At 39.9% G+C, this 25888-nt stretch overlaps 3 protein-coding genes and 1 pseudogene across 5 annotated transcripts; all 4 read left to right on the top strand.

Annotated features, from left to right (window-relative positions):
• Window positions 1–7453: 7453 nt before the first annotated feature.
• On the top strand, window positions 7454–11840 carry LOC108954019 (annotated as a pseudogene).
• On the top strand, window positions 7743–8464 carry LOC120294021 (pentatricopeptide repeat-containing protein At5g46460, mitochondrial-like). The gene is made up of 3 exons (XM_039313886.1): window positions 7743–7910; window positions 7960–8216; window positions 8269–8464. The coding sequence occupies exons 1-3, from the start codon at window positions 7743–7745 to the stop codon at window positions 8462–8464; spliced, it is 621 nt and encodes a 206-aa protein (XP_039169820.1).
• A 2513-nt stretch (window positions 11841–14353) lies between the features above and the next one.
• LOC104447465 (cysteine-rich receptor-like protein kinase 15) lies at window positions 14354–18328 on the top strand. Its single transcript, XM_039313885.1, has 7 exons — window positions 14354–15843; window positions 15957–16079; window positions 16133–16341; window positions 16445–16655; window positions 16739–16976; window positions 17124–17274; window positions 17621–18328. The coding sequence occupies exons 1-7, from the start codon at window positions 15066–15068 to the stop codon at window positions 17924–17926; spliced, it is 2016 nt and encodes a 671-aa protein (XP_039169819.1). The 5' UTR covers window positions 14354–15065; the 3' UTR covers window positions 17927–18328.
• Window positions 18329–19700: 1372 nt separating this feature from the next.
• Window positions 19701–24987, top strand: LOC108957318 (putative receptor-like protein kinase At4g00960). 3 transcript variants are annotated; one of them, XM_039312691.1, is made up of 8 exons: window positions 20167–20258; window positions 20347–20683; window positions 22540–22653; window positions 22749–22936; window positions 23026–23236; window positions 23333–23570; window positions 24335–24488; window positions 24599–24987. In XM_039312691.1, the coding sequence occupies exons 2-8, from the start codon at window positions 20425–20427 to the stop codon at window positions 24899–24901; spliced, it is 1467 nt and encodes a 488-aa protein (XP_039168625.1). In that variant the 5' UTR covers window positions 20167–20258; window positions 20347–20424; the 3' UTR covers window positions 24902–24987. The 3 variants fall into 3 exon arrangements, with proteins under 3 accessions (XP_039168624.1, XP_039168623.1, XP_039168625.1); XM_039312690.1 differs by having other exon boundaries at window positions 19701–20683; window positions 24338–24488; XM_039312689.1 differs by having other exon boundaries at window positions 19701–20683.
• Window positions 24988–25888: the final 901 nt, after the last annotated feature.

Raw genomic sequence — 25888 nt, 5'->3', positions numbered from 1 at the left:
AGGCCCAAAGTTCAGAATGTGAAGCTCGGAGAATCGGCAAGTTCGTTTGATTAGCTAGTCTTAGGACATTTCTCTTTTATTGAAAACTGATTCCTTTTTTTGTAGGTTTTTGTGTATAAACCTGTGTATTTATAAAAATGTCTTTTGTGAAAAATTGGTCATACTTTCCTATCTCATTGTTTTATTGTCTGGGGATTTCATATGCTTCCGCATGCATATATTAAATGAATGGGTTGACGATGCGTTCTGGAACGTCGCTATTTAATCAATAGTGAGAGATGGGCGCACACTCGAGGATCGGGCGTCACAATGCATGACAATGTTTGTTGCTGCTTTTGTTGTTAGGATGATGGGAACTTACCAAGTAAGCAATTCTTAGGTAAGTGAAACTCAGTTGATATTACGACCAAAAAAAACAAAAAAAAAAAGCAACTGATCTCCCTTACAATGTTTTTTTTTCCCCTTCTTGTTTTCTTTTCTCAATAACACAATGTTAATAGTCACTTTTACCCATATATATCCATTGAGGTTTTTCATGTGTCCACTTCAACTAGCGTTGACTTTGCCAGCTATAGCGATAGAAATGATCAACCTTGGAGAGAACTAGATAATGGGGCTTTGGATGCACAGTTGATGCTGGTAGGAGTGGAGGGACAAATTGGAAGAGAGACACAAACTTCCATTGGAGCATATAGAGGACGAAGGCATCAGACAAGAGAGAGACGCACGCATCCAACGACACTCTCTCTTTCTTTGCACTTTCATTTCCACGTATTTTCAATTCAATTCACTTCCTTTATTTATAATTTTGATTTCCAATGCATCCGCTTTTCTTCGCACTTCATTATCCCATAGATTTATCACTCAATCCAAGTCCTCATTCACCATTTTTATGCTTAGATACGAAATCATTAAGCGATCCCAATCGCTTTCCCTTCACTTTACTATTTCTGTAAATAAATTTAAACACATGTTCCATAACAACCTCGAGGGTATAGTTATTTTCACTATGTTATTTTTTTTTTCTTGAAAACTAACTTTTTGAAAAATATAAATGTTGAATTTTTTGCAAAATAAAAAGAGCGTATTGAAATTCGATTTTCATCTTTCTCGACAATTTAACCTTCCGTCTAATTATGAACTCCCATCATCCCCTATTAAAATTTTTTAATTTATTCTTTTTTTTGATTTTTCCATTGTTGTAAAAGTTTCTTCCTTTTTCTCTTCTCCTGAGGTTCTAGGCTCCATGCAGTTGCTATAAATTTTTATTTTTTTTTTTTTTAAAGTTTTTTTTTTGGTTAATCCTACTCTATTCCTACTCTACACTCACTCGGCTTGTACCCTACCTCCTGTCCACTCTCGAATTTTTTGTTTTTTGTTCCCCCTTCCATGTTGGAAGTTAATGTAATACGATGGATTTTTGAATTCAATTCGGTTGGTGCTGCAATTGCACGGGAACTTGAAGGGTGTGTTGTTGAATTTGTTGGAGAGACGTTGAATGGGTGTTTCTTCGTAAGTTTTGTTTGTGGATGCTGGATAGTGAATTCATAGATTGTTGACGTTACACGCCACAAAATCAGCGATAATCTCTGGAAAGGTATAGTTTTCTTTCTTTATTTTCATAGGTGGGAATTTATTGAAAGAAGTAGGTGAAGTCTAGGTTCGAAGGAAAAGCAAGTGAGGTAGACTGAAATAATGGGAAGGAGGGTGTACATGGGTTGGTTCAGTCCCCTTCTCGGGTGAAAAATTGAGCAAATCTGGGTGCTGTAGGTTGGGAGGGAGGGAGGGAGGGAGGGATTTGGGTGCTTCGAGGTGTCTAGGAAATGTGGATGTGTAGTATGTACTCATCGTACAGATGTGCAGCGGGTGATCGATTTGTCAGGAGAATTGAATTATGAGAAACTTTGATCACTGGGATAGAGGGTTCTGTCTCTATGTTTCATGAGGCGCTTGAAGAGCCAAAACCACGGAGGAATGAAGAAGGTGCAGTGAAATGGCAAGGAACTAGGAAAGGTTGCTCAATAGTGGAGTCCTTTAACTACATCTTGACATTGGCAACTAGGGAGAATTGAAAACCAAATTTACTTGGAGTGTGAGAGTAATATCAATATCGGTTGTGTCCGTGGATAATTGGTTAGGTGGTTATTTTCTTTCGCCTATGAACTGTGGATATGAAAAAGAAATAATCACAAGAAACACGGAGTTTACATAATCTATTCAGTAGAACAGAAACAAAAGCACAAGAAGCTGATTGTCGATTATGAATTATGAGGCTTTTGCAATAGTTCAGGATTCTTTTTTTATCCTTATGTGCTGTGGTTTTAAGAAGGATAAATGTCGAGAAGCTAAAACTCCTAGATGCTTCTTGAATTTTTTAGTGAAACCTGATTAATGAAAGGTTAACTTCTGAGCTACCAATAATAAGACACACTGGAATGAGTAACATGTAGTTTATCATATTAGTTGTTGTTTTTGCTTTGGTGTTGTTAGAGCCAGATCAGTTTGAGTGTTATGTGGGATTTGCATCTGAATTACAGGATGAGTATGTATTAATAATTATTAATTGGAAGTTTGTGACCAATATGTTATACTGGACTCACAAGATCTTGATCTTATAGTTGCAAGATATGGATTCATTTCATTAGTAGCTGCATATTGATACTGAAATACTTCTACTGTTGGCAACTTGATGCTGATTTCTTCCTGAGTTACCTATTGTCCTCATAATTTGTTCTCCTAACAAGTAATGAGACCTATTTGCCTCTTTTGTATAAAGCGCAACATTGAAGTTTCAGTCATGTAAGAAACTGGTTTCGGTAACTAGGTGCATTTCAGATATGTTGTTTATTTTCTATTAAGATGATTAGTATTTCAGTCTTCATTAGTGAATGATCTCAAATTTATTTATGTTGTAGTTTGATTGAACAGCTGTGTGATTGTTGAGGATGCGAACATCATTCCGGCAGGAAGAAACTGGTGTAGTGAGACATGAAATGTATGTTTATCATTATCATGATTAGCCCGCAAGGTGTTTGTTAAACTTGCCCAGGAAAATTGTGTTGAACATCTCACCGGATAAGCATCTTTTGTGAATGTATACTAGAGATGACAGCGGTAAATTAGAGGTGATGTAGAGAGGACCTTAAACGAGCACAGAAGTATAGATTCTATACCTGCAATTGTCCTACTTTATTCTTGGTCTGAACTCAATTGGGGAGAGGACTTGTCAGGCCGTGGACCTCTGAGTCCATGATGGAATTTTGTACTGGTGTGTGGTGAGGTACTGCTTGGTTGGTGCATCAATTAGACTCCATTGAAACACGATTTTCCCATATGGGCAGTTTATGCTAGTTTGGTCTGGAGAATTCTGTGGTCTCCTAGTGAACATGCATACTCCACAAAAATCCTTTTTTTACCTGGTCATCTATTAAAACACTTGGGTATGGATAGTGCTCCATACTTTTTTGGAAAATGACTTCCACCTTTAAAATTAGGAAGTTATTTTCCTTATTTTTAAAATTGGTATTTTCTGGTTGACTGAAGTCATTTTTCTTTGACCAGCTTATTTCCCACACCAAACACTAAAAATTGAAATAGAATTTTTCTGGCAAAATATTTTCCTTCAAACAAATAGAGCCTAAGTCAAAATTGAGTTTCATCTTTCCAAACTACCTTTGATCATAGTAGAAATATAATTGGTCTTTAAGGACCACATACTTTATAAATAAATACTCATTTGCATCTATGCATAACCACCTAATTATGCACGCGTGCATCCCCTTTAACATTTTTTTTCCTTTTCATTAATTCCCCTTAAACCAGGTTAATTTTATATATCCTAAAATAAATTTCTGTAATTATTTCTTCTATCATTCTTTTTCTTTGTTTTAATTCTTTCTCTCCACCTTCTTTCTTTGATAACTCCTAAGCTCCTTCCTTATCTTCACCATAGGCAAACTTTGAACTCCATAGACGCCATTTTCAATATCTCAATTGCTCATCTTTCATCTGACACTAGCAAGCCTTAACGAGTGGAAGATTGCCACTTGCCAATGGAGCCGACAAACAGAGGAAGTTCTTCGTAAAACAACCTAGAGAACTGAAAGTGACGGAGACTGGCGAGTGGAGGCAACATACACCACCATTGACCGAAGCCATGGAAACTGATAACATACCTTCAGGTGAACGATTCTCTCCTGAGGTTATAGGTTTTATGCAGCTTGCTATAGATCAGGTAACGCTTGGCACGGCCGATTGTATTAAGTTGATGAAATACTTGAGCTGAAGTTTGAGTTTGATTCCTTTGGTGCTATAATTGCATGGGAACTTGAAGTTGAATTTGGACAAGAGATGTTGAATAAGTGCTTCTTTGTAAGTGTTGTTTGTGGATGCTTGGTAGTGCATCTATTGGTAATCGACATTACATGCAGCAAAATCAACAACAATGCTGGAGAAATCTTTCCAGAACATTTTGAAGCTGAAAAAACTTTCTATCAGTCTAGTCTGGATAAATACAGACATTCTATTTAGAGTCTGAAGACTTTCAGATCACCAGACTCAGCACTCAAGACTCAAGACTCAAGACTATTCTCATTGACAGTTTTTCTAATCCAGTGACGAAGGCAATCCAGAGCCGAAGTATTTGGTTGAGGATTTAGTCCTATCATCTGGAGAAGATCTCTTGGCTGGATAAAAATAACGGATTCTTATATTCATAATTAAGATCATTTGAAGATTCGATGGTCGACGAAATATTCTTGGAATGTTCTATTCTTGGAAACCAAGATCCTATTGTATGGGCGAACAGGATTGATGGGCTATTGTCAGGTTCCTTTAATAGCTCGAATGATCTTTTTGATTGATTCCATCCAATGGGTATATTGGAGGAATTCCTTTGGTAAGTGTCAACGGTATGATGGCATAAAGGAGCATAAAAGGAAGACGTTCTAGTTGCTTTAGTGCATGATCTATAGAGAAATTCCAGAGTCTGAAGCACCTTGATTATTAGTCGATACATTTTTAGCGAAATTGTATACACAAAGAGTGTCTATACTTAGTAATACCTTGAGCGAGTGTGGTAGATCATCTACACCGAGAAATCAAGAGAGAACAACGCTGTAACATCTCTTTGTTCATAGTGGAATCCAGCCAATAGGCTGTCAGTACAGAAGAGTAGACATAGGCTTGAAATAAGCCGAACCACTATAAACTGCGTGTTCAATTCTCTCTTCCCTTCTCTCAGTCTTACTTTGATTATTGTTTGTCTCAAATCTATCAACTGTCTATTATTGTGCAATTATCGAGAAAAATATTTTATATACCTATTCACCCCCTAGGTACTTATACTAGCTATATCAAACAATCCCTAGAAGTTATAGGTTTTCTTGCTCTCTTTTCATAGGTGGTAATTTATTGAAATAAGTAGGTGAAGTCTAGGTTCAACAGAAAAACAAGCAAGGCCACATGCAACAAAGGGAAGTTGGGTGTACATGGGGTGGTTTAGTTCCCTTTTCAGGCAAAAAACAGAGTCAATCCGAGTGTTGTAGGTTCAGAGGGAGGTAGGGATGGATTTGGGTGCTTTTGAGTTGTCTAGGAAATGTGGATGTGTAGCGTGTGCCTATTATAAAGATGAGCAGTGGGTGATAGGTTTGCCAGGACAATTAAATTGTCAGAAACTTCGATCACTAGGATAGGACTCTGTGTTAAGTTTCATAAGGCTTTTGAAGAGGCAAAACCAGAGAGGAATGAAGAAGATGCAATGAGATGACAAGCCACCAGAAAAGGTTTTTGCTTGATGGTGGAATCCTTTTACCACCTTTTGACTTTAGCACCTAGGGAAAATTTAAAACCAAATTTACTTGGAGTGTGAGAATAATGTCAACATCAATTGTACCCATGGATAATTGGTTGGGTGGTTATTTTCTTTGGCACTGTGGTGTGGATATGGAAAAAGAAAAAACCACGAGAAACACAGAGTTTACATAAGTTATTCAGTGGAGTAGAGACAAAATCCCAAGATGCTGACTATCAATTCTGATTTGCGAGGGCTTCACAATAGTTTTATTGATCTCTCTTTATCCTTATATGCCATAACATTTGTAAAGGAAAATGACCTAGAAGCTAAAACTCTAGGATGCTTCTTGAACGTTTGAGTGAAACCTCATTAACTAAAGAAAAGCCTCTGAGGTACCCATGATAACACACACTAAACTAAGCAACATGTAATTTCTCAAATTAGTTCTCATTTTTGCTGTGCTGTTGTTGGATATGGTTAGGTGGGATTGCATTTGTATTACAGGATGAGTATGTGGTGAGACATGCATTTGTTCCATTGATAGCTGCATAATGATACTAAAACATTTTTACTGTTGGCAACGTGATGCTGATTTCCTCTTGAATTTGCCTTTATGCTTGCATACATGAGAGAATTTTGACTCTTATTCTCATTTTTTTTGGCCTAACAAGTAACAAAATCGATTTCTTTTCTTAAATGGATAAGTGTTCTAAAAGTCTTACAACTTGTCAAAAATGCATTTCAGTCCTAAACTTGCAAAAAGTACATTTAAGTCCTAAAACTTATCAAATTGTTTCAAATAAGTCCTAAGATTAACACCGTTAGCATTTTCCATTAAAAATGCTGACGTGGCATTTTAAATAATTTTTTATTTTCCACGTGAATTTTTTAATTATTTTTTTAAAAATTAGATTTAAAAACTAAAAATCAAATTTATTCATTTTATCTTATTTTCACCAAAAATTTTAAAAATATTAAACTATTTATTAAAAACCTTTTAATTAAAAAAAAAAAAAAAATTAGTTAAAATATTTATTTAAAAAAACATATTTAAAAAGTTAACATTATTTTTAATTTATTTTTACAAATTTTAAAAATAAAATTTTTAACTTTTCTTTTTATTTTTTTGTTGAAAATAAGATAAGAATAAATTTAATTTTTTAGTTTTTAAATCTAATTTTAAAAAAATGGATAAAAATTAATTAAAAAATAAACTTGGAAAATAAAAATTTATTTAAAATGCCACGTCAACATTTTTAACAGAAAATGCTAACCGCATCGATCTTATGACTCATTTGAAACAATTTGATAAGTTTTAGGACTTAAGTACACTTTTTTATAAATTTTATGACTAAAATGCATTTTCGTGACAAGTTGTAGGTCTTATGGAATACTTATCTCTTTCTTGAATAAGGCAAAGCTTGCGTTGGACAGCCTTGAAGTTGCAGTTGGGTAAGACACTAGTTTTCGGTAACCAGGTGCATTGCATATATGTTACTTTATTTTTAATTAAGATGATTAGTATTTCAGTCTTAATAAGTGAATTAGATGATTAGTATTTCAGTCTTAATAAGTGAATGATTTCATATTGGACTTGATTGAACAGCTGTGTGATTGTCGAGGATGGGAACGTTATTGCGGCAGGAAGAAACTGGATAACGTCCCGCGAGTCCTGCCCACAGGGACAACAGGAGCAGAGGAGCTTGTCATCATGAGATTTCGTGCCGTTTTCCCAAATCTCAGATGCTCTTGCACATGTTCATTCCCTTCTTCATGGCTCGGTTCATCCGAAACCTGCACCCGTCTCTCCAAGGGCTTGTTCAGACATGCGGGTCATGTGACCCGTGACGGTCCCACAGTCTCTGGACAACTTAGGAACGAAAGCCCAGATGAAACTCGAGAGGTTTTGGACAAATTTCAATGCCTAGATGTTCATTCATTTACGAAGATGATCGTGGATCGCGTGCGAACTGGCCGCCTTGATGACGCCCTGAAACTGTTCTACCAAATGCCCGTGAGAGATGCAATTTGCTGGAACACGATGATCAAAGGCTACTTGGACTGCATGGACTTGACAGCGGCAGAAGAGCTTTTCGATGAAATGCCTGAACCAGGTGTTGTTTCGTTGAACGACAATGATAGATGAGTTCTTTCAATTTGGACAGGTTGAGTGGGCAGAGGTATTTTTCCAGCAGATGCCCATAAGAGATCTTGCTACATGGAATGCAATGATTCATGGGTATTGTGAGAATGCCAGAGTGGATGATGCTGTGAAATTGTTTGAGCAAATGCCTTCCCGAAATGTGATCTCATGGACTTCAATGATTGTCGGGCTTGACCAAAACGGTAAGAGTGAAGAAGGATTAAATGTATTTGAGAGAATGTTCAAGTCTGGTGTTGTGCCCAATCTGAGTACTTTGACGTATGAATTGAGTGCATGTGCAAATGCATTGTCTTTCCCTCTTGGCGTGCAGATTTGTATGTGCTTCTCTTATCACGTTTTATGCTAACTGCAAGCGAATTGAAAGAGCGACCCAAGTCTTCTATGAAGCAGTGCATAGGAATGTGGTCATATGTACGGCTCTTTTAACTGGTTATGGCTTGAATGGTAGGCATGAAGATGGCCTGAAGGTGTTCAGTGACATGATGAGTACAAAGTGTTCTTCCTGATCAATCTTCATTTGTAAGCACTTTAAATTCTTGCTGTAGTTTAGAGTCTCTAGATCAAGGTAAGGAGGTCCATGCTTCAGCTGTAAAGCAGCAATTGGGAAGTGATGTATTTGTTAGCAATTCTCTTGTAGTCATGTATAGTAAGTGTGGAATGCTTCACCTGGAATGCCATTATTTGCGGGTGTGCACAACATGGCCAAGGGATGTGGGCTATGGAGTTGTTTAGCCAAATGATACGTGGACTGGTACAACCAGATGAGATCACACTCACAGGACTGCTTTCTTCGTGTAGTCATTCTTGAACTTTCTTGTCAGTATGAGTATGGAAATTACTCAACCAACAGCACATTCGAATCAAACCTGAAGCTCCTTAATTCACTGTTGTACAGCACTGCAACAACGGGATTCTACAACACTACTGTTGGAGAAGGCCTTAACCGAATTTATGGACAAGCTCTTTGCCAAGGAGACGCCAGTTCTGCAGCGTGTGAGGGCTGTGTCAGCAATGCAAGCCAAGAGATCATGAACCTGTGCACTGCTGAAGATGCACTAATTTGGTATGAATTATGCCAAGTACGCTATTCCTTCCAAGATTTCTTTTCAAAGATGGTTTATACTGGAAAATACCCGGATTCAGATTATCGGGAGAAACTTGCATCTGACCCAGCCCGTTTCTATACCTACTTGATGTATCTAATGAAGAATATATCCAATGAGGCTGCGTATGTTAACACTACTCAAATGTTCGCGATGGGGAAAATAAATAAATCTGTGAGCCAGACAATATATGGGCTAGTGCAGTGTACTAGGGATATGTCTGACAAGGACTGTGACAGTTGTTTGGACTCTGCCTTGGCAGATCTAAGAGCATGCTGCTATACCCGGGAAGGTGGAATGGTTGTTAGCAGAACTTGCAATGTGAGTTATAAGCTGTACCACTTTTTCAATGGCTCGACAACTTCTACGTCATCTTACCCAGCCTGCACAGGTAAGAAAATGAAATCTATTGGAAATTAGTAGGAAAAGAAAGCTATAGTTATTGCTGCAAACTTAACTTCTATGCTTATATATGGTTAGAACAAAATTGAAAAATAACGATTAAATTCACTGGCATGATGGATTCTTTAGCTTTGAATGTTGACAGAGGAGATTTCTACAAGGGTCCAAGATCCTAGAAAATTGTTTACACCCTTATTTTTATTTCAGTCCCCTACAAAGAGGTCAACTTTTAGCAACTCATTTTCCTGGTCTGGCTCTGTTTTCTCAGTATTTCTGTTAGTAGCTGAGGTTGCTTTCGTTCAGTGAGTGCAGTCTCTAGTGAAACTTATATCATAGAGAATCTGAAGAGACTTAGCTTATATATCCTTCACAATGGCAAAAGCCAAATATGCAGGAAAATTACTGAGGCAATCTATTAAGCTGAAAAGTTCTAATTAGCCTCTTTATTATTGTAGGATGCACTTCACAATTGGCATAGACATTAAATCTCTCTCCATAGCCTATTTATACTTCAGGATGTTATCCATATATTAAGATATTTATTCAACTTATGAGGAAAACAGGGGATAAATGGAAGAAAGGGATGATTGGCCTAGTCATTGGCGTCCTGGGACTCCTATTAGCTGTTCTTGCCAGATCTTGCGCCCTCTACTTCAACAGGAGAAAAGAAAAACAAGGTATATATGAGAAAATGGATGTTTTAATTCATACCTTTTTTGAAAGCTAATCCAGACTCAAGTACCTTCAGACCTGGAAAGAAGCCGCGTGCTTTGCTTAATGATTTAACAAATCCAGTCCAAGTGGAAATTACTGAAGAAGGCAACCTGGTTAGCTCTGAAGAACTTCCTTTCATGGATGTAGCCACACTAAAGGCTGCTACAGATGACTTCTCAAGTTCAAAGAAGCTCGGGCAAGGGGGGTTCGGTACTGTCTACAAGGTAATTTATCCATTGCTGTCAGTTTGCGATTGTTTTCTGTTGAAGTCCAGTATGTGGAGGGCTTAACCGAATTAGCTTTCAGGGTTTGCTTTCTGATGGAAAAGAAGTAGCAGTTAAAAGGTTGTCGAGGAAGTCTTGGCAAAGTCTCGAGGAGTTCAAGAATGAGGTCATCTTGATTGCAAAGCTCCAGCAGAGAAATCTAGTGAGGCTTCTAGGATGCAGCATAGAGGGAGATGAGAAGCTGCTTGTATACGAGTTCATGCCTACAAAAGCCTCGATATCTACATCTTCAGTAAATTCTTGTGTCCTCCAACTTAGAACTCATTTACTTAGAATTTGCGCACGTTGTAAATTGTCCTCATTATTAACCTTTTTTTTTATGATGCCCTTATCTCCAGATTCGGACAAACGTGAACAGCTTGATTGGTGCACATACGTTTCTATTATTGATGGAATTGCTAGAGGACTAGTTTACCTGCACGAGGACTCAAGACTTGGATTATTCATAGGGATCTTAAGCCTAGCAATGTTCTGCTGGATCATGAAATGGTTGCCAAGATATCGGATTTCGGGATAGCCAGAATATTTTGCGAAAACCAAAGTTCAGCTAATACAAGAAGAGTCGTGGGAACATAGTGAGTCTGCTTCTTCTGATTTTGTTCAGCTAGAAAATCTAGGAGTTTCTTGTTCTTTCCAAGGAAAACACTCTACTTGGTTCTTCATTAAGAAGGTACTAAATAGAAAAGACTAATGCCAGCTTTGATACTTGTGACAGTGGTTATATGGCCCTAGAGTATGCAATGGGGGGACTATTCTCTGTAAAATCAGATGTGTTCAGCTTTGGTGTCATTTTGCTTGAGACCATCAGTGGAAAACGAAGTAGCGGATTTTATCTTACAGAACATGCTCAGACAATTTTTGCATATGTATGTTCAACATTTCATGGGAATCAAAATCTTGCCTTTTAATCATGTTTTGAGCTGAAAATACTCAGTGTCTGCCAATCATTCATTTTGCACCAAAATCAATTTTATCTTGCAGGCGTGGAAACTATGGACTCAAGGAAGAGAGTTGGAACTCGTGGATCCTTCTCTAGCAAAATCAGGCTCAACAGCTGAAATAGTCAGGTGCATTCACATTGGGCTCTTGTGTGTACAGGAAGATCCTGGAGATAGACCAACAATGTCGGAAATAGTGACACTTTTGGGAGGTCAAAAAGGAACTCCTCCGGAACCAAAAAAGCCGGCATTTTCAGTTGGTAGATTAGTTCAAGAACTCAATCAATCACCGGCAACTAATCTTTCTGTCAATCAGATGACTGTTTCTAGTATCTTGCCTAGGTGAACAAGCATGTATATTAAGTTAAGTAAGGTTTCATTTGCCCACGGTTGTAAGATTCTGCACTGAATAGAGGAACTTGTCATGTTTTGGAAATATTACTATGCTCATGAAAATCATTGTATAACAATCGAGACAATTGCACATGGAGAATGTCGATTTGGTGACGAAAAGAAATTGCATAAATTGTGGGGACCTATGTAACCATAGGTGGATCAATGAAAATTTTGTAAATCAGAGGCTCCATACATTTTCTTGAACTGAAGCAGCGTCCGTGCAATTGGGCTTTTCTCTAATAGAACTCCAGTTCATTCCAAGTTTTGGATGTTGATAATGGTCACTACAGCATGGGACTTACAGAGTCTAGTGCAGGAGGGAAATATTTGTTCCCTTACTAATGGTCAATTGGCTATTGAATCCTCCTCTTTTTTTCTTTTTTGGGCCTTTCCCTTCCTGATATGATTAATAGTAAGACGAAGATAGACGAGCGAGATCACCGATAGCCCTGTTATCGACAGTCCCAACTTACAGGATTCTTGACATGGCATCAAGAGGTTATGCCAAACTGGAGTCGAATACGAGACATCTTGATTCGCAAATTGCTAGGTCCGGGTTGCCAAGTCTGAATCATCACTTTCACGAATTAGCTCAACTTGTTCCTTGGATTGAGTTGCCATTGAAAAATCCCTCAACTAACACATTTTTTTATAATGACAGAACCTTATATTAGTAGACTAAAGAGAAGAAGACAGGTCTTGTATTGTTAGTATGAAGATGAAATTTCCTTGGGGTCAGCTATTGTCACGACCTTTTTTTCAATGCCCAATCAGGGAGGGGCGGCTGCGGAGGCTAACGGTTTGGCTAGATCTATTAGGTATAGTCTGAGTTCTCCCAAACCCACAAATTCACAACTTAATGGTTTAATATTTTTATCTATAAGTTAAGAAGTTGCCACTAATCAATTTAGGATAAGTCGATTAGAAACCCAAGCAAAATATCAAGAGAAATACTCGCTTCTGCACAATCAAAGAAAATAGATTTGAGGACTTGATTATACTAGGCAATCTCTAATACCTTTTAGGTACCTAATTGGTTATACTAGTCAATCATTAATATCTTTTAGGTACCTAATCTTCTTTAAATCCTAAAAGTTTTTTTTTTTTGGATTTTTAAGGGGTTTTCATACATTCGTGGGGGAAAAATAATCTTTGGACCTTTTTTATTATTTTTGGATGAAATTTTTTTTTTTGGATTTTATTATCTTTTTTAAAAAAAAAAAGATAAATCATTTTGCTTTTTTTCTGATTCTTTTGTGCTTTTTTGGGAAAATATGAGATATTTTTGATATTTCTGATTTTTGTAAAATAAATTATTTTTTACTATTAAAATATTTTTATTAAAATAATATAATACTATGAACGACCAGTCGTATTCTGGTTGGGCTCGACCGGGTCGCCTACCAACTGCCTAGACGGGCTGCCCGCACGGGCCCAAATCCGGTTTCCTCAACCCATAAAGTTGGCCCACAATTTTGCAAAGCCCACCCATTTGACCCAAAATCACCGAAGCCCTATACGGTTGAGATCCACGCCCGACCGCGACCCGATGGACGACCCTCTCCTTGCTCGCGGGCGAGGCGTCGGCCCCAGGCGGACGGACGGCGACGACGATGGCGATGAGCAGCTCAACTTACAGCGGCGGGCCACTCAACGAGGCGGCGTCACAGTACGGCAGTAGCAAGCGAAGCTCGCGTCAAGGGACCGGCGGTCGTGACGGCGAGGTGGCAGGCGGTGTCGGAGGACGGTGGCTCGTCTTGAATCGGCTGGTGGCGGAACGGCAGCGGCGGGCAACGGCGAAGTGGAGCTGCGTTACGAGGGAGCGCCAGCGACCCCGGCTGGCGTCGGGCTGGTGAGCTCAGCTCGGCGATGGTGAAGTAGCGACGGAGGCGGCTCGAGGTTTGGCGAGGACCAGTAAGGCGACGGCGTCGGGGGGTGGAGGCGACTGCAGGGAGCGACGGTCCCAAGGGGGCAGCAAAGGCGGGTCCTTAGCTTCTCAGATCTGGTCCTCCATCCTCCAGGTCTGACCCTTTCCCTTCTCTCTCTAGGTTCGCTCGCCGCTCGGCCCTGGCTTCACCGACGAGTTCCTCCGGTCTTCCTCCGACCAGATCTGGATCCCAGGGTTGGCCGGCTCTCGGACCTCCTCCGATGTCTCTGGGAGGAAGTGATCGGAGTTGGCTGCCTCGGATCCCTGCTTGGCCGTGGTTTGGCCTTTCTCGACGCCCTATTATTTATAGGCGGGGGAAGGCCGGTCGTCGAAGGTCCGGCCGACGGTCCTTCGCGCACCGAATGGCCTCCGCCGGCCGAACCGGCATCCCATCCATCGAGGCGACTCTACCTAGGCCTCCTCTCTAGCTAGGCCTCCTCGCATTGAAGACGTGTGGCCCTTTTGCCTGCAGCGTCCCCGTCGCCATCCTCTTCCGACTTCCGGCGTGGCGCGCGGCCGGCCCTTAGAGGGCCCACGTGAGGACCCAGCCCCAATAGGCTGCGTCTTTTTGTTTTCTTTTTGTTTGTTGTTTATTATTGTTATTATTTTTATTATTAACTTATCCAAAAAAAGGAAAAATAAGGATTAAATGAGAGGTTAAGACCTAACTTAAAAGCTTAATTAAAATTTAGGTGGCAACAGCTATGTCCTAATAATTTACGTACGCTACTTGACTACTTTGAATTCCTAAATGTATTCTTTATTTTTTTCATACCCCACTACTTGTGTTTTCTTTTGAGTCTTCTCATGTGGCAATTTTCTAATCCTAACTAACCACCAGTCTAGCGTCAATCCCAGGCACACGTTTTGGAACCCATCTCTCTAATTTCTCTAATTCCTGTGGTTGCTACTTTTTACGCCTATAGACCCATTTCATTGGTCAGAGTCAAAGTTGGTCCACCAATAGGATGCTTCGACGCATTTCCATACCATTCCTACTCAAGACCAGAACGGAAGTCTTGGTCTTCTATCAGCCTTCATTGTAAAATACTTGCATTGACCCGATTTGCATTGGACCGAGTTCATGAGCGGCCTACTTATGAATACGTTGTACTTTGTGGGGAGGGCATCAGATCTTGATTGTGCGCCTAATCCCAACGCAAATCTGTTTCTTAACCACTGCCTTGTGGGGAGGGTTTGTGCCATTGCCTACAGATGCCAGTCTCAAATACCAAACAAACCATGAAGCGTGAAGGTTGTGCTTTCTTCCGGGATCCTGCTGATGGCTTGAATCAATGACTCTGTAGAGAGGTGATAACTCAGAATTGGAGTACACTTGAGAAATGATCACCTTGTTTCGTTCTCGGGTGGTCTCGAGCACCGTCCTACTGCTTTTTTTTAATTGTCTTCTTCATGGATTTCGCAACCTGGTTCTGGCTGATATCCCGGAAAAGCTCTGCCCCGACAACAGTTCAAATGCCACGAACAGTGCATATCAGGACAACCTCATTGAGCTCACTTCTTCTATGCGAAAGAAAGCTTCTTCCTCCAAGTTTTTCCAGGACTCGTCTGGGAACTACCCAAGTAAAGTTTATGGTCAATACATGTGCCTGAACTATGTCTCCAATTCAACATGCCAAACTTGCATAGCCAAGGGATCGGAAGACATCCAGAAGCTTTGTCCAAACAAGATGGAAGCAGCTGTTTGGGAGGAAGATTGCCAGTTGCGCATATCCAGCCAAGAATTTTTTGGCTGTCTGACTGAAGGAAACAAGCATCAATTCAATCCGAAAAATACATCCGACCCTGTCAAGTTCGGGTTGGTGGTGACTGAAACTTTAAGCTTTCTTGCCCAGAAAGCAGCTCTTGAGTCTCCAGCGACTCACTATGCTACCAAGGAAAAGGATTTTGAATTGGACTCGAATGAGACTTTACATGCTCTTGTTCAGTGCACTGCGGACTTAACAGCACATGATTGTCACAAGTGCCTCCAAGAAGCAATAAGTTATGTGAGGGATTGCTGCAATTTTTCGATCGGAGCAAGAGTTCTAAGTCAAAGTTGCTACTTGAGATATGAGTTATATGATTTTTATGAACCATCCGAGCCTGTGAAGAAGTCTGGTAAGGTTATGCCTAAACTTTTACCTGTTATTGTTCTTCTCCTCACTAAGTCTGTAGTTAATATCAGAATTGATTTAATCTGTGAAGAGGCTGCAACTTTTTCTTCTCAAAAGCAGGGAAAAGTCGTGGATCAAAGCTTTCACAATTTCATCGCTCTGCTTGGTGGCAATCAGTTTGTGTTCTTGGATTTTCTTCATCATCATCAAAAGTAACAATCTTTATCCTAATGGTGATTTGTTTGCCCTCCCCAAATTCCAACATATTTGAGACTCATCATGTTTGATTCCAGGGAAGAAAGACCTTGCAGGTAGACAAGGTCGACCTCTGCTTACCAGTGATTCTGCTCATGGTATTCTTCCATTCCAACACACCCCAGTAAACACTCTTACTAAAGTTCAAGATCATCCGTACTTTGATATGAGATGCATACTCGCAGCTACCAACAACTTCTCAGATACACTAAAACTAGGACAAGGTGGATTTGGTCCAGTTTACAAGGTAGCAATAGTTCGAACAAAAGCCAATGTTGGTTGGCAAATTTAAAATAGATACTCTTGCTTTTCTGGTTTTTGTTAAGTAGTTTCTCGTTTTTTATTGACAGGGCATTTTATGGGATGGGAGAGAAGTTGCGGTGAAGAGGCTAGAAAGCTGGTCAGAGAAGGGTTCCGAAGAATTCAGAAACGAAGTCCTACTAATAATGAAACTTCAACATAAGAATCTTGTCAAGCTTCTGGGATTTTGTGCAGAACGAGAGGAGAAGTTGCTTGTCTATGAGTATATGCCAAATAGAAGTCTTGATGTCTTTCTCTTTGGTATGTACCAGTCCTGCTGTGTCTCTTGGATAACATGCTCAACATATTTATCCTACATTTGATGACTTCTTTTTTTGGTATAGATGCACAGAGAAGGATCGAGCTGAGTTGGAGCAGACGTCTGAACATGATCATTGGCATCGCTCGAGGGGTGCTATATCTTCATGAGGATTCTCGTCAAAGAATCATCCACAGAGACCTCAAAGCAAGCAATGTGTTATTGGATTGCAACATGAACCCAAAAATCTCAGACTTTGGACTGGCAAGGATCTTTGCAGGAACAGAAAATGAAGCAAATACTGCTACATTAGTTGGAACCTAGTAAGTAAATTTCTAAGGCATTTCAGTTTCCTTCACAGGACTAAGATGATGTTTGAGAGTTCTTTTAAGTGATAAATCTCGGCACTTTTAGTTCAGACTCTATGCTGCTTCATTTTGCCACAAGCTCACATTTTATTCTCTACCTAGTGGTTACATGGCGCCAGAGTATGCAATGGAGGGGTTATATTCCATAAAATCAGATGTCTACAGCTTTGGAGTTCTCTTGCTTGAAATAATAACAGGGGAGAGAAATGCCGGCTTTTGGCAGTCAAGACATGCCTCGAGTCTCCTAGCCTATGTAAGTTATGACTTGATTACACATCCAGTTTCATTTTATTCGCCCAATTAAGACTTAATAAATTCGAAAAGAATCCTAAGTGACAAATGTTTGAGGTCACAACAACACAATTTGGAAGATCAGTCAGTAAAATACAACAAATGTGCTATGGCATTGGACTTGTAAATCTCCAATTTTTGCTTATGCTTGTTCTCTCGGACCTCGGTCATGGAATCAGTGGCTCCTTTTGTGCATATTGACGAAAATTACTAGTTGCATTGTGCAATGTTGGTCTGTTACATCTTTCTTCTTTGTAATTCCCAGTTGGTGTTTAGCATTATAAATGATCGGATGACAAAACTTGCAGGCTTGGCAACTATGGAATGAAGGAAGAGCAATGGAGTTGATGGATCCATTGCTGCACAATGAGTGTTGTCCAGCAGAATTCCTGAAATGTGTCCAAGTCGGACTTTTGTGTGTTCAAGAAGACGCGTTTGACAGGCCAACCATGTCGGCTGTCAATGTGATGCTCAAAAGGGATGCTGTAATTCTCCGTCAACCTTTCAAACCCGCCTTCTCGGTCGGCAGATTCACTCATCATTCCAATGGACATGTTGAAGACGATAATTGTTCCGTTAATAGCTTGACAGTTTCTGCTGTGGCACCTCGGTGAGAAAAGTCTACCCTAGGAGATAAGCACGGTTCTTTGCCCAAGTATACTGCTTGGACATGGTAACGTCTACACTAGTTACTCATTAAAGAACCGGTTCTTAACCATAAGCTGTTTAATCATGTGATGTTGTCTATCTTGGCTTGGAAGACTTCACGTTGAGGACCTTATCATTCTCCAACCTTCCTCGTTGATTTTTGCGGCTCTTGAGCTGGAAATTAAAGCTCCTTATGTGAATCCATGTTCTCCTAGCGTAAGACGGAAAAAGAAAAGAGAGTTAGTCTATGCCCTAGATAAGGTTATCTCATTGTAATATAAGTTCTCACTGAACTATGTCCAATCTTTGTGAGGTTTATCTATCCTCTCTATTTGTAGAGTCAATATCATCATTAGGATTTTTAGTCATTCTGTCTTTTGTTATATATGCAATCAACTCCATCATCGCATCATTTCCTGTCATTCTTCTTGAATTCGAAAGAATAACTCGCTCTCTTTCTCAACAAAAGAAAATGGAACAAAAAATAAAAAGACGTCGGTTGAGATAGCAGTCTCTTGACAACTCACTCTCTGTGGTAAACCATAAGTAAAGCTAAAGCTAATCACACGTGGGACATTTGCTTGGATATGTTGGCATTAAAGCTGGGTTCAAAATCTTGTGCTTGCGTATTTGCGAGAAGCTTGGAGTTTGGCTTTGCACTAGCAAAATGCAATTCCATTACAGGTATGACATTTGAGTTCCAATAAAAGGGTAAAGAGGGATACTTTTACCGATTAAGATTCAGAGGTTGTTTGGTTGTGAATTACTCAATATGATGCTACCTTGCTGTGAATTCGCTCTCTCCAAGGCGCTCAAGCTCCATTACTAACATACTGAGAGCCAACCTGACTTATGCATCAAGTTTAATAATGTGACCTCTCAAACTCCACATAAAGATGAGGTCATTATATACTATATAAGCAATAATATATATAACCAAACTTCGTAGAAGACATCGTACAGAACAACGATAGGTCAGATGAACTCCAAGTAATTAAATCAAAGTTGACAAAAGAGCCGCGCACAACGCTTCACTTCGCTGTGTTTTTACCACCCGACGCTTTTTCACTCTTGGCGCAATCAGCAACTTCCATCGAAGTTCGAGGGGCTCCCGTGCAGCCCATTCCGGCTTGTGTCTTCTCCCATGGTTGGCACACATTTCCAAGTTGAGCATTGAAGCACTTCCATCAATGCACTTGACCCGTCATGCTCGAACAAAAATGTCATTCGCGTGAAGGTTATGACTCATTCCAAACGGACAAATTCGAATAGAATGACCTCTCCCAGTAGCATCCGTTGGTAGATCAGACAGGAGAAAAGACTACGGCCAAAAACAGGGGTCGAGGCACACGAAGTTTCGGGATATTTAATGACTCTCCTTCGAGCGGGAACGAAGTCAAGCGAGTTAAAAATCCTAGCCGTCACTTTTGAAAAGCATGTCCGCTAAAGACCATGTTAAAGGACTATTGCCTTTTCTCACTGGTTTGCATGTCGTCTCCGCTGAACCCAGACGTGTGACTCACATAAAGCCAAAAAATAACGATGGGTCTTTGGATAATCCTAAGTTTTTTTTTAATTAATTAAACTTTGACATGTATTAAGATGAATTTGGATAATGTTCCTTCACTTTAGAAGGAATGCTAAAATCCTGTTGGTCTAATTCCATTTCAGAAAAATCAAATATTCTTGGTCTCCTAAGTCTTTCATCTTATGTCAACTTCAAGCTGCGACAGTGAAGCTTCTATTTGCTTTCTTGCCAGGAAAAGTAAAACAAAGAACTCTCTTTCGCTGCAATTTTATAATAATTCCACTCTTGACCAGCTGGAAGATTCTCTGCTCACTTTCACCATTCTAAATTGTCACCATGCGATGGACCTTTCAACTCCAGAGGATATTTCTTCCCTCGTTGTTTATGGAAATCAATCCCAGTTAGTGCCTTCTCATGGGTCTAGAATTGCTGTTTCGACCCAAGAAGATGGCACGAGATTCGAATCTTGTCACCTTTTTCCTGTTCGTAACATCGATTTTGTTTCTTGTCACACCCATTAATGGAAACAGTCCTCTGCACGTGCTTTGCGAACCTAAAAATGGCAATTACACTTTCGGCAGTCCATTCAGGAATAACCTCGAACAGCTTCTGGGCAATTTGGCTTCCAACACCGCAGAGAAAGGCTTCCTCAGCAGTTCTACTGGGGATGGCAGTGATGAAGTATTTGGTCAAGCACTTTGCAGGCGTGATGTGAATAGGAGTGCTTGTGGGGATTGCGTCAGGATTGCAAGCCAAGAGATCATGAATAAGTGCAATAAGAAAGATGCTGATATTTGGTATGAATATTGCCAGATATCTTATTCTTATAGTAATTTCTTTTCCGCGATGACTTACCAGGGACAGTACCCAGATAGTAATAATCAGAAGCAGGACGTATCTAATCCGGAAGAGCTGAGCAGTGCCCTGAACAAGTTGATGGATGGTCTTATAAGTGAGGCCCCATGGGCTTCGTCCATGTTTGCAGTGGGCAGTTCAAACTTCCCGAGCCAAGGACATGTTTACGGCCTCGTGCAGTGTACAAGAGAAATCTCTGGCGGTGATTGTAATACCTGTTTGGTGTCAGCTTGGGGGGATCTGAAAACATGTTGCTCTCCTCATCAAGGTGGAACCGTTGTCAGCAGATATTGCAACGTGAGGTTCGAGCTTTACCGCTTCTATAATCAGCATTCTGAAGGTAATTAATTCGGATTCTTTTCTTAGACTGTGTTGTTGGTCGTGGAGTACCGATGCCTGTTGAAATTAGAAATTAGATCTGGAAAACTACCAATGAAGGTATCTTCTGTATGTTTCCTGGTTTGAGAGTTTTATGGAAACAGCCAGATGAAGAATTGCACATATCATAGTAACAAAATCTTGTTAAAAGTTTTCATGGAAACACCAGATGAGTTTACTATTCGGGAAGGATAACAAATTTTGTATTTTTGTGTAACGAACGTGAGTTTACTTTAGTGGCGTCATAAGTTGTGTGTACGCGCTTTTAGTGCCAAAAGTTTCCGTCGGATCACTTTAAGTTTTTTAAAAATGCTCACTTTGGTGCCAACACCGATTGAAACAAAAAATCCGATATGGCATTTTTTTATTAATTTATTATACTTATATGGCTCGCCGGAGAGTCCAGTCAGAAAACGACGGCGTTTTGAAATCTCAAGTCGAAACCTAAATCCCCAAATTGTGAAGAACAGAGACCAGAGAAAGAGAGAGAGGCCATGGCAGCATCATCTGTCTTCTTCCCGAAGAACAACACCAGCAAAGAGAGAGAAGCCATGGCAGCATCATCTTCTTCTCCGAAGAACAACACCAACAAAGAGAGAGAAGTCATGGCGATGTCGTCTTCTTCCCCGAAGAACAGCACCAACGGAGAGAGAGAAGCCATGGCGGCGGCGTCTTCTTCCTCGAAGAACAACATCAACACCAGCCACTCTTTGAACAAAGCCCAGTCCACCATCTCCATCTGTGTCGGCCTTGTATCCCTCGCACTCCTCTTCTTCTCTCTCTGTGCACCTTCAATCTCCCTTCTTCCTCCTTCTCCTCTGCCCTCACCTCCTATTTTTCCATCACTTCTTGGCCGAGCGATGGTGGCCGAGCACGGTGGCCAAGCACGGTGGCTGAGCGAACATCGTCGGCCCTTGAGCAAGGTGGCCTCGCCGACGGTGGCCGAGCACGGTGGCCAAGCGACGGTGGCCGAGCAAGCTTGGTCGGCGAGGATGAACAAAAAAATGAAAAATAAATTTCAATCACAAAATAGCTAACAAAAAAAGAATAAAATTTCCACATAGGACGTGTTTCGACATTTTTTTTAGTAGGACAGAAAACGACGTTTTTTAAGGAATCGATTTTTTTTTTTTAAAATATAAAGCCACGTAATCATTTTTTTAATTTCTGTTTTCTGGTGGCAAAAAGTGATCAGAAACATTCCGATTTGGCACTTAGCCCCAAAACTTGTTACCAAAGTGAGCGTGTCAACTAACCATTAGTATACTTACCCTATTCGGGAGAAACAGAACTAGTGACGAGGACTGAGCGGTATTGAAGCTCGGTCATCTAAGTGAGGATAGTAAAATCAACTATGCACGAGGAAATCCTTTGTTTCCATGTGATTCATTCTAAATTTAACAACTTTTCAGATGAAAGTTCTTGTATTGAGTTTTTATTGAATATAATGGATGTATCGGAATTCACCTACTTATAGTAGATTAAGTACAAAATACGCAAGATATAAATTTTTCAGTGCAAATTTTTTTTACAACTGAGTTTCTATGACAACAGAAGGATTGGATTGGCCCGATGATTGACCAGCTGTCGTAAAGAATTTTACTGACCTGATTAGATTCCAAAACATTTGGTAATTCTTTATTAGTTGGCTTGATGAAAAGTCCTGTTGGAAATCTTGATTCATGAGCTGATCCTAACTGTTTCTATTATTTTTGTAAAATTTCCTTGCTGACTGCTCGAGTACTGCTCGAGTTCTCTCTGTGGGAGTTGGAAATTGGATTTTTAACATTTCTTAATTATTTGATGATGACATTGTAGGCTTGGGGAAGAAAAGAATAATTTTGTTGGTCATATGTATTCTGGCTGGGGCATTGCTAGCTTCCCTTGGGGTTTGGGTTGCCCGTCGAAGATGGAAAAGGAGAATGACCAGAGGTATGTCAAACAAGTTAGTTTCAGTTGCCAACTGATATCTTGGACAGTGTTGATGACAAGAATTCGGATCTTCGTTGTCTTTTTTGGTTTCCCAGATGAAGAGAGAGACGAAAATGTATTGATCCAGGAATTGCCGAAGCCCATTGAACTATCCATTTCAAGAGGGGATCTAGAATATTCTGATGATATGTTTGTCATGGATTTGGTAACTCTGAGGGCTGCCACAGCTAACTTTAGCCTTACAAACAAGCTCGGACAAGGCGGGTTCGGCATTGTTTACAAGGTTAAATATTCGATGGGATCATATTCAATTTGGTTGGAAGAGGTTCCCTCAAAAACATAAACTGATGACTAATCTTTAAGTTGTTTCAGGGAATTCTACCTGATGGAAACGAAATAGCAGTCAAGAGGCTGTCGATGAAGTCATGGCAGGGCGTAGAAGAGTTTAAAAACGAAGTCACACTCATTGCAAAACTCAAACACAAAAATCTGGTGAGGCTTTTGGGTTGGGGCATAGATGGACATGAGAAGCTACTCATATATGAATACATGGCCAACAAAAGCCTCGACGTCTTCCTCTTTGGTTAGTCACAGTATAGTCTGTTTTCTCTCACAAGTAGACCACACTCCTATTGTCTTTACACATTCAATGAAAATTGTGTCAGCTACTGCTTTTCAGACCCAATGAAGAGTTCGCAGCTCGATTGGGGAGCACGCTACAGCATAATTAATGGGATTGCCAAAGGACTGCTTTATCTTCATGAGGATTCCGTGCCGAAGATCATCCATAGAGATCTAAAGCCGAGCAACGTGTTGCTGGACATCGACATGGTTGCGAAGATATCGGATTTTGGTATGGCGAGGATTTTCTCAGAGAAGCAGAATGTAGCAAACACCAGAAGAGTTGTCGGGACTTTGTAAGTTATGCCTCCCTGCCTCGTACAATTTCTAATATTTTTCCATTCAGTTGTTGTCGTTTGCATCTCTGTCGAGTTTTCGTTTTCCTTTTAGTTCTTATCGCTAAAAATATTTTGAGAATAGTTTTCCGAATTCAATTTTTCAAAAAGAGGTATGTGATATCTTCAATTTGCCTAACTGTGGTCTATATGTTTCAGTTTTCATTTAGCTCGGAATCAGTGCAGGACCAAAAACACTCCATAAAATATTACTTGCCTTCCGATTTAGATTAAAAAGACACTAGATTAGCACCTCTTGTTAATTTTTTTAAGGGTTAATACCTTGAAAAACCCTAAACTGGTATAACTGTGACAAATTTACCCCAAACTATTTTTTTGACCGCTAAAAACCCCAAACTGGTATACCTTTGACAAATTTACCTAAACTGGTACACTTGTGACAAATTTACCATCTATTAGTTTTAGTTAAATTTTCTTGTTAAATTATAAACACGTAAAATTGATCGATATCAATTTGGGATTTTACCTTTGTCATAGTTTATAATTTTGTGATTTTTTTGATTAAAAAGGCACTAGATAAGCACCTCTTGTTAATTTTTTTAATCCATAGTGTGGTTTTTCATGTATTCTAAAAAAAAAAACCCTTTTTTAATCCAAAAAAAAAAGAAAAAGAAAATCAAAATGGAAAATAAATCTCTGTGAATGTATGAAAGAAAATCACTTATTTGAGATTCCATTGGACTTGTTTTTGCCCATGCACAAAGCAGCGGTTACATGGCCCCAGAGTATGCGATGGAGGGACAATTCTCTGCAAAGTCAGATGTGTTCAGCTTTGGAGTCATCCTGCTCGAAATCATCAGTGGAAAGAAAAATAGTGGTTTCCACCTCACCAAGCGCGCATCATCTCTGCTAAATTATGTAAATTTCTTTCTCCTAGCATACTTGCATCACGATTTTAACTGAATTGAGCAAGAGTTTTGAAATCACTTAGATGACATATCACAGTAACAAACATATACTATGTGCAGGCATGGATTTTGTGGAACGAAGGGAGAGAGCTTGAATTCGTGGACCCTTTCCTACTGAAATCGTTTCCACCGGCTGATGTGCGTAGAACCATTCAAATGGGGCTTTTATGTGTGCAAGAAGATCCAGCAGACCGGCCTCTCATGACGGATGTGGTGGTTCTTCTCGAAAGTGGACCTGCAGTCCTCTTGCAGCCGAAACAACCTGCATTTTCAGTCGGGCGAGACATCCCCTTGGATAGCCTTTCGATGCCAGAAAGTTCTTGTACTAACGATATTACTGCTTCTATAATGTCACCACGGTGAACGGTGGCTATCGACACCCAAACATTTGACATTGCCATGACTCTCCGGTACAATGGGAACTAGGTATAACAAGTACTGTTAATTCATGCAGAAATGGAAATTCATGATCTGTCTTAGCTGTATGATAATAGGTAAATATTAAGTAGAGCATGCATAGGTTTTTATGGCATCCATGTAAATGACAACTCCAATCTTTGTGAATTTTCGGGAGAAGTACATTATCAATGCCATAAGTTGTGTACAACGCTCATTTTGGTGCCAAAAGTTTTCGTTAGATCATTTAAGTGTCAAATTGGAGAAAAAACGATTACTTTGATGCCACTAGCAAGAGATTCTGGCCAGATTAATTACGTGACTTTTATATTTAAAAAAAAAAAAAGTCGCAGTGGCTTTAAAACGTCTTTTTCCATCATCTTCAAAAAAACGACGTTGTTTTGCTATTATACGTGGACATCCTCACATAAATGTTGCCGTATAGCTTATGAGGATTGAAATTAGGGTTTCCGCCGCTTGCTGCTCGGCCACCGTCGTTCGCTCGCCATCGCTCCGCCACCGCCACCATTGTAGTTGCTCAACTAGGTGAACGAGGAGAGATTGAGATTGTTACTCAAGCAAGAAGTGGCAGGAAGAATAAGAAGCGAGGGTGGAGGAAGAGGAGGAAGAAGAGGGGTCGAAGGTGTCGTTGGTGCACTGTTGCTGGTGGTGGTGGTGGTGTTGGTGCCATTGCTGGCACTGTTGCTGGCGTTGGTCTTCAAGGAAGAAGAAGACAATGTTCCTCCTCTCTCTCTCTCAATTTGGGGATTTAAGGTTTCTAAGTTGGGGGAAGACGCAAAATGGTGTCGTTTTCTTGTTTGGATGGTTGACTATACTCTTTGACGAGCCATGTTGGCTTAAAAAATTAATAAAAAAGTATCACGTCAGATTTCCGGCCAATTTCATTAACGTTGGCATGGAAATGATCGTTTTTCAAATTTGTTGGCACTTAAG

This window comes from Eucalyptus grandis, chromosome 5, assembly GCF_016545825.1.
Source record: "Eucalyptus grandis isolate ANBG69807.140 chromosome 5, ASM1654582v1, whole genome shotgun sequence".
Taxonomy (NCBI): Eukaryota; Viridiplantae; Streptophyta; class Magnoliopsida; order Myrtales; family Myrtaceae; genus Eucalyptus; species Eucalyptus grandis.
The sequence above is the reverse complement of the archived record's forward strand: the minus strand, read 5'-3'. Positions and strand labels throughout refer to the sequence as shown.

Coding starts and splice junctions, on each gene's coding strand:
- LOC104447465 (XM_039313885.1), top strand. CDS start 15,066: ATGATCACCTTGTTTCGTTCTCGGGTGGTCTCGAGCACCGTCCTACTG. Junction 15,844..15,956: donor CGAGCCTGTGAAGAAGTCTG/GTAAGGTTATGC, acceptor TCTTCTCAAAAG/CAGGGAAAAGTCGTGGATCA. Junction 16,656..16,738: donor TCTTGATGTCTTTCTCTTTG/GTATGTACCAGT, acceptor TTTTTGGTATAG/ATGCACAGAGAAGGATCGAG.
- LOC120294021 (XM_039313886.1), top strand. CDS start 7,743: ATGATCGTGGATCGCGTGCGAACTGGCCGCCTTGATGACGCCCTGAAA. Junction 7,911..7,959: donor ATGAAATGCCTGAACCAGGT/GTTGTTTCGTTG, acceptor CAATTTGGACAG/GTTGAGTGGGCAGAGGTATT. Junction 8,217..8,268: donor CCCAATCTGAGTACTTTGAC/GTATGAATTGAG, acceptor CTTGGCGTGCAG/ATTTGTATGTGCTTCTCTTA.
- LOC108957318 (XM_039312689.1), top strand. CDS start 19,903: ATGGGTCTAGAATTGCTGTTTCGACCCAAGAAGATGGCACGAGATTCG. Junction 22,937..23,025: donor GGTTCGGCATTGTTTACAAG/GTTAAATATTCG, acceptor AAGTTGTTTCAG/GGAATTCTACCTGATGGAAA. Junction 23,571..24,334: donor AGAAGAGTTGTCGGGACTTT/GTAAGTTATGCC, acceptor CCATGCACAAAG/CAGCGGTTACATGGCCCCAG.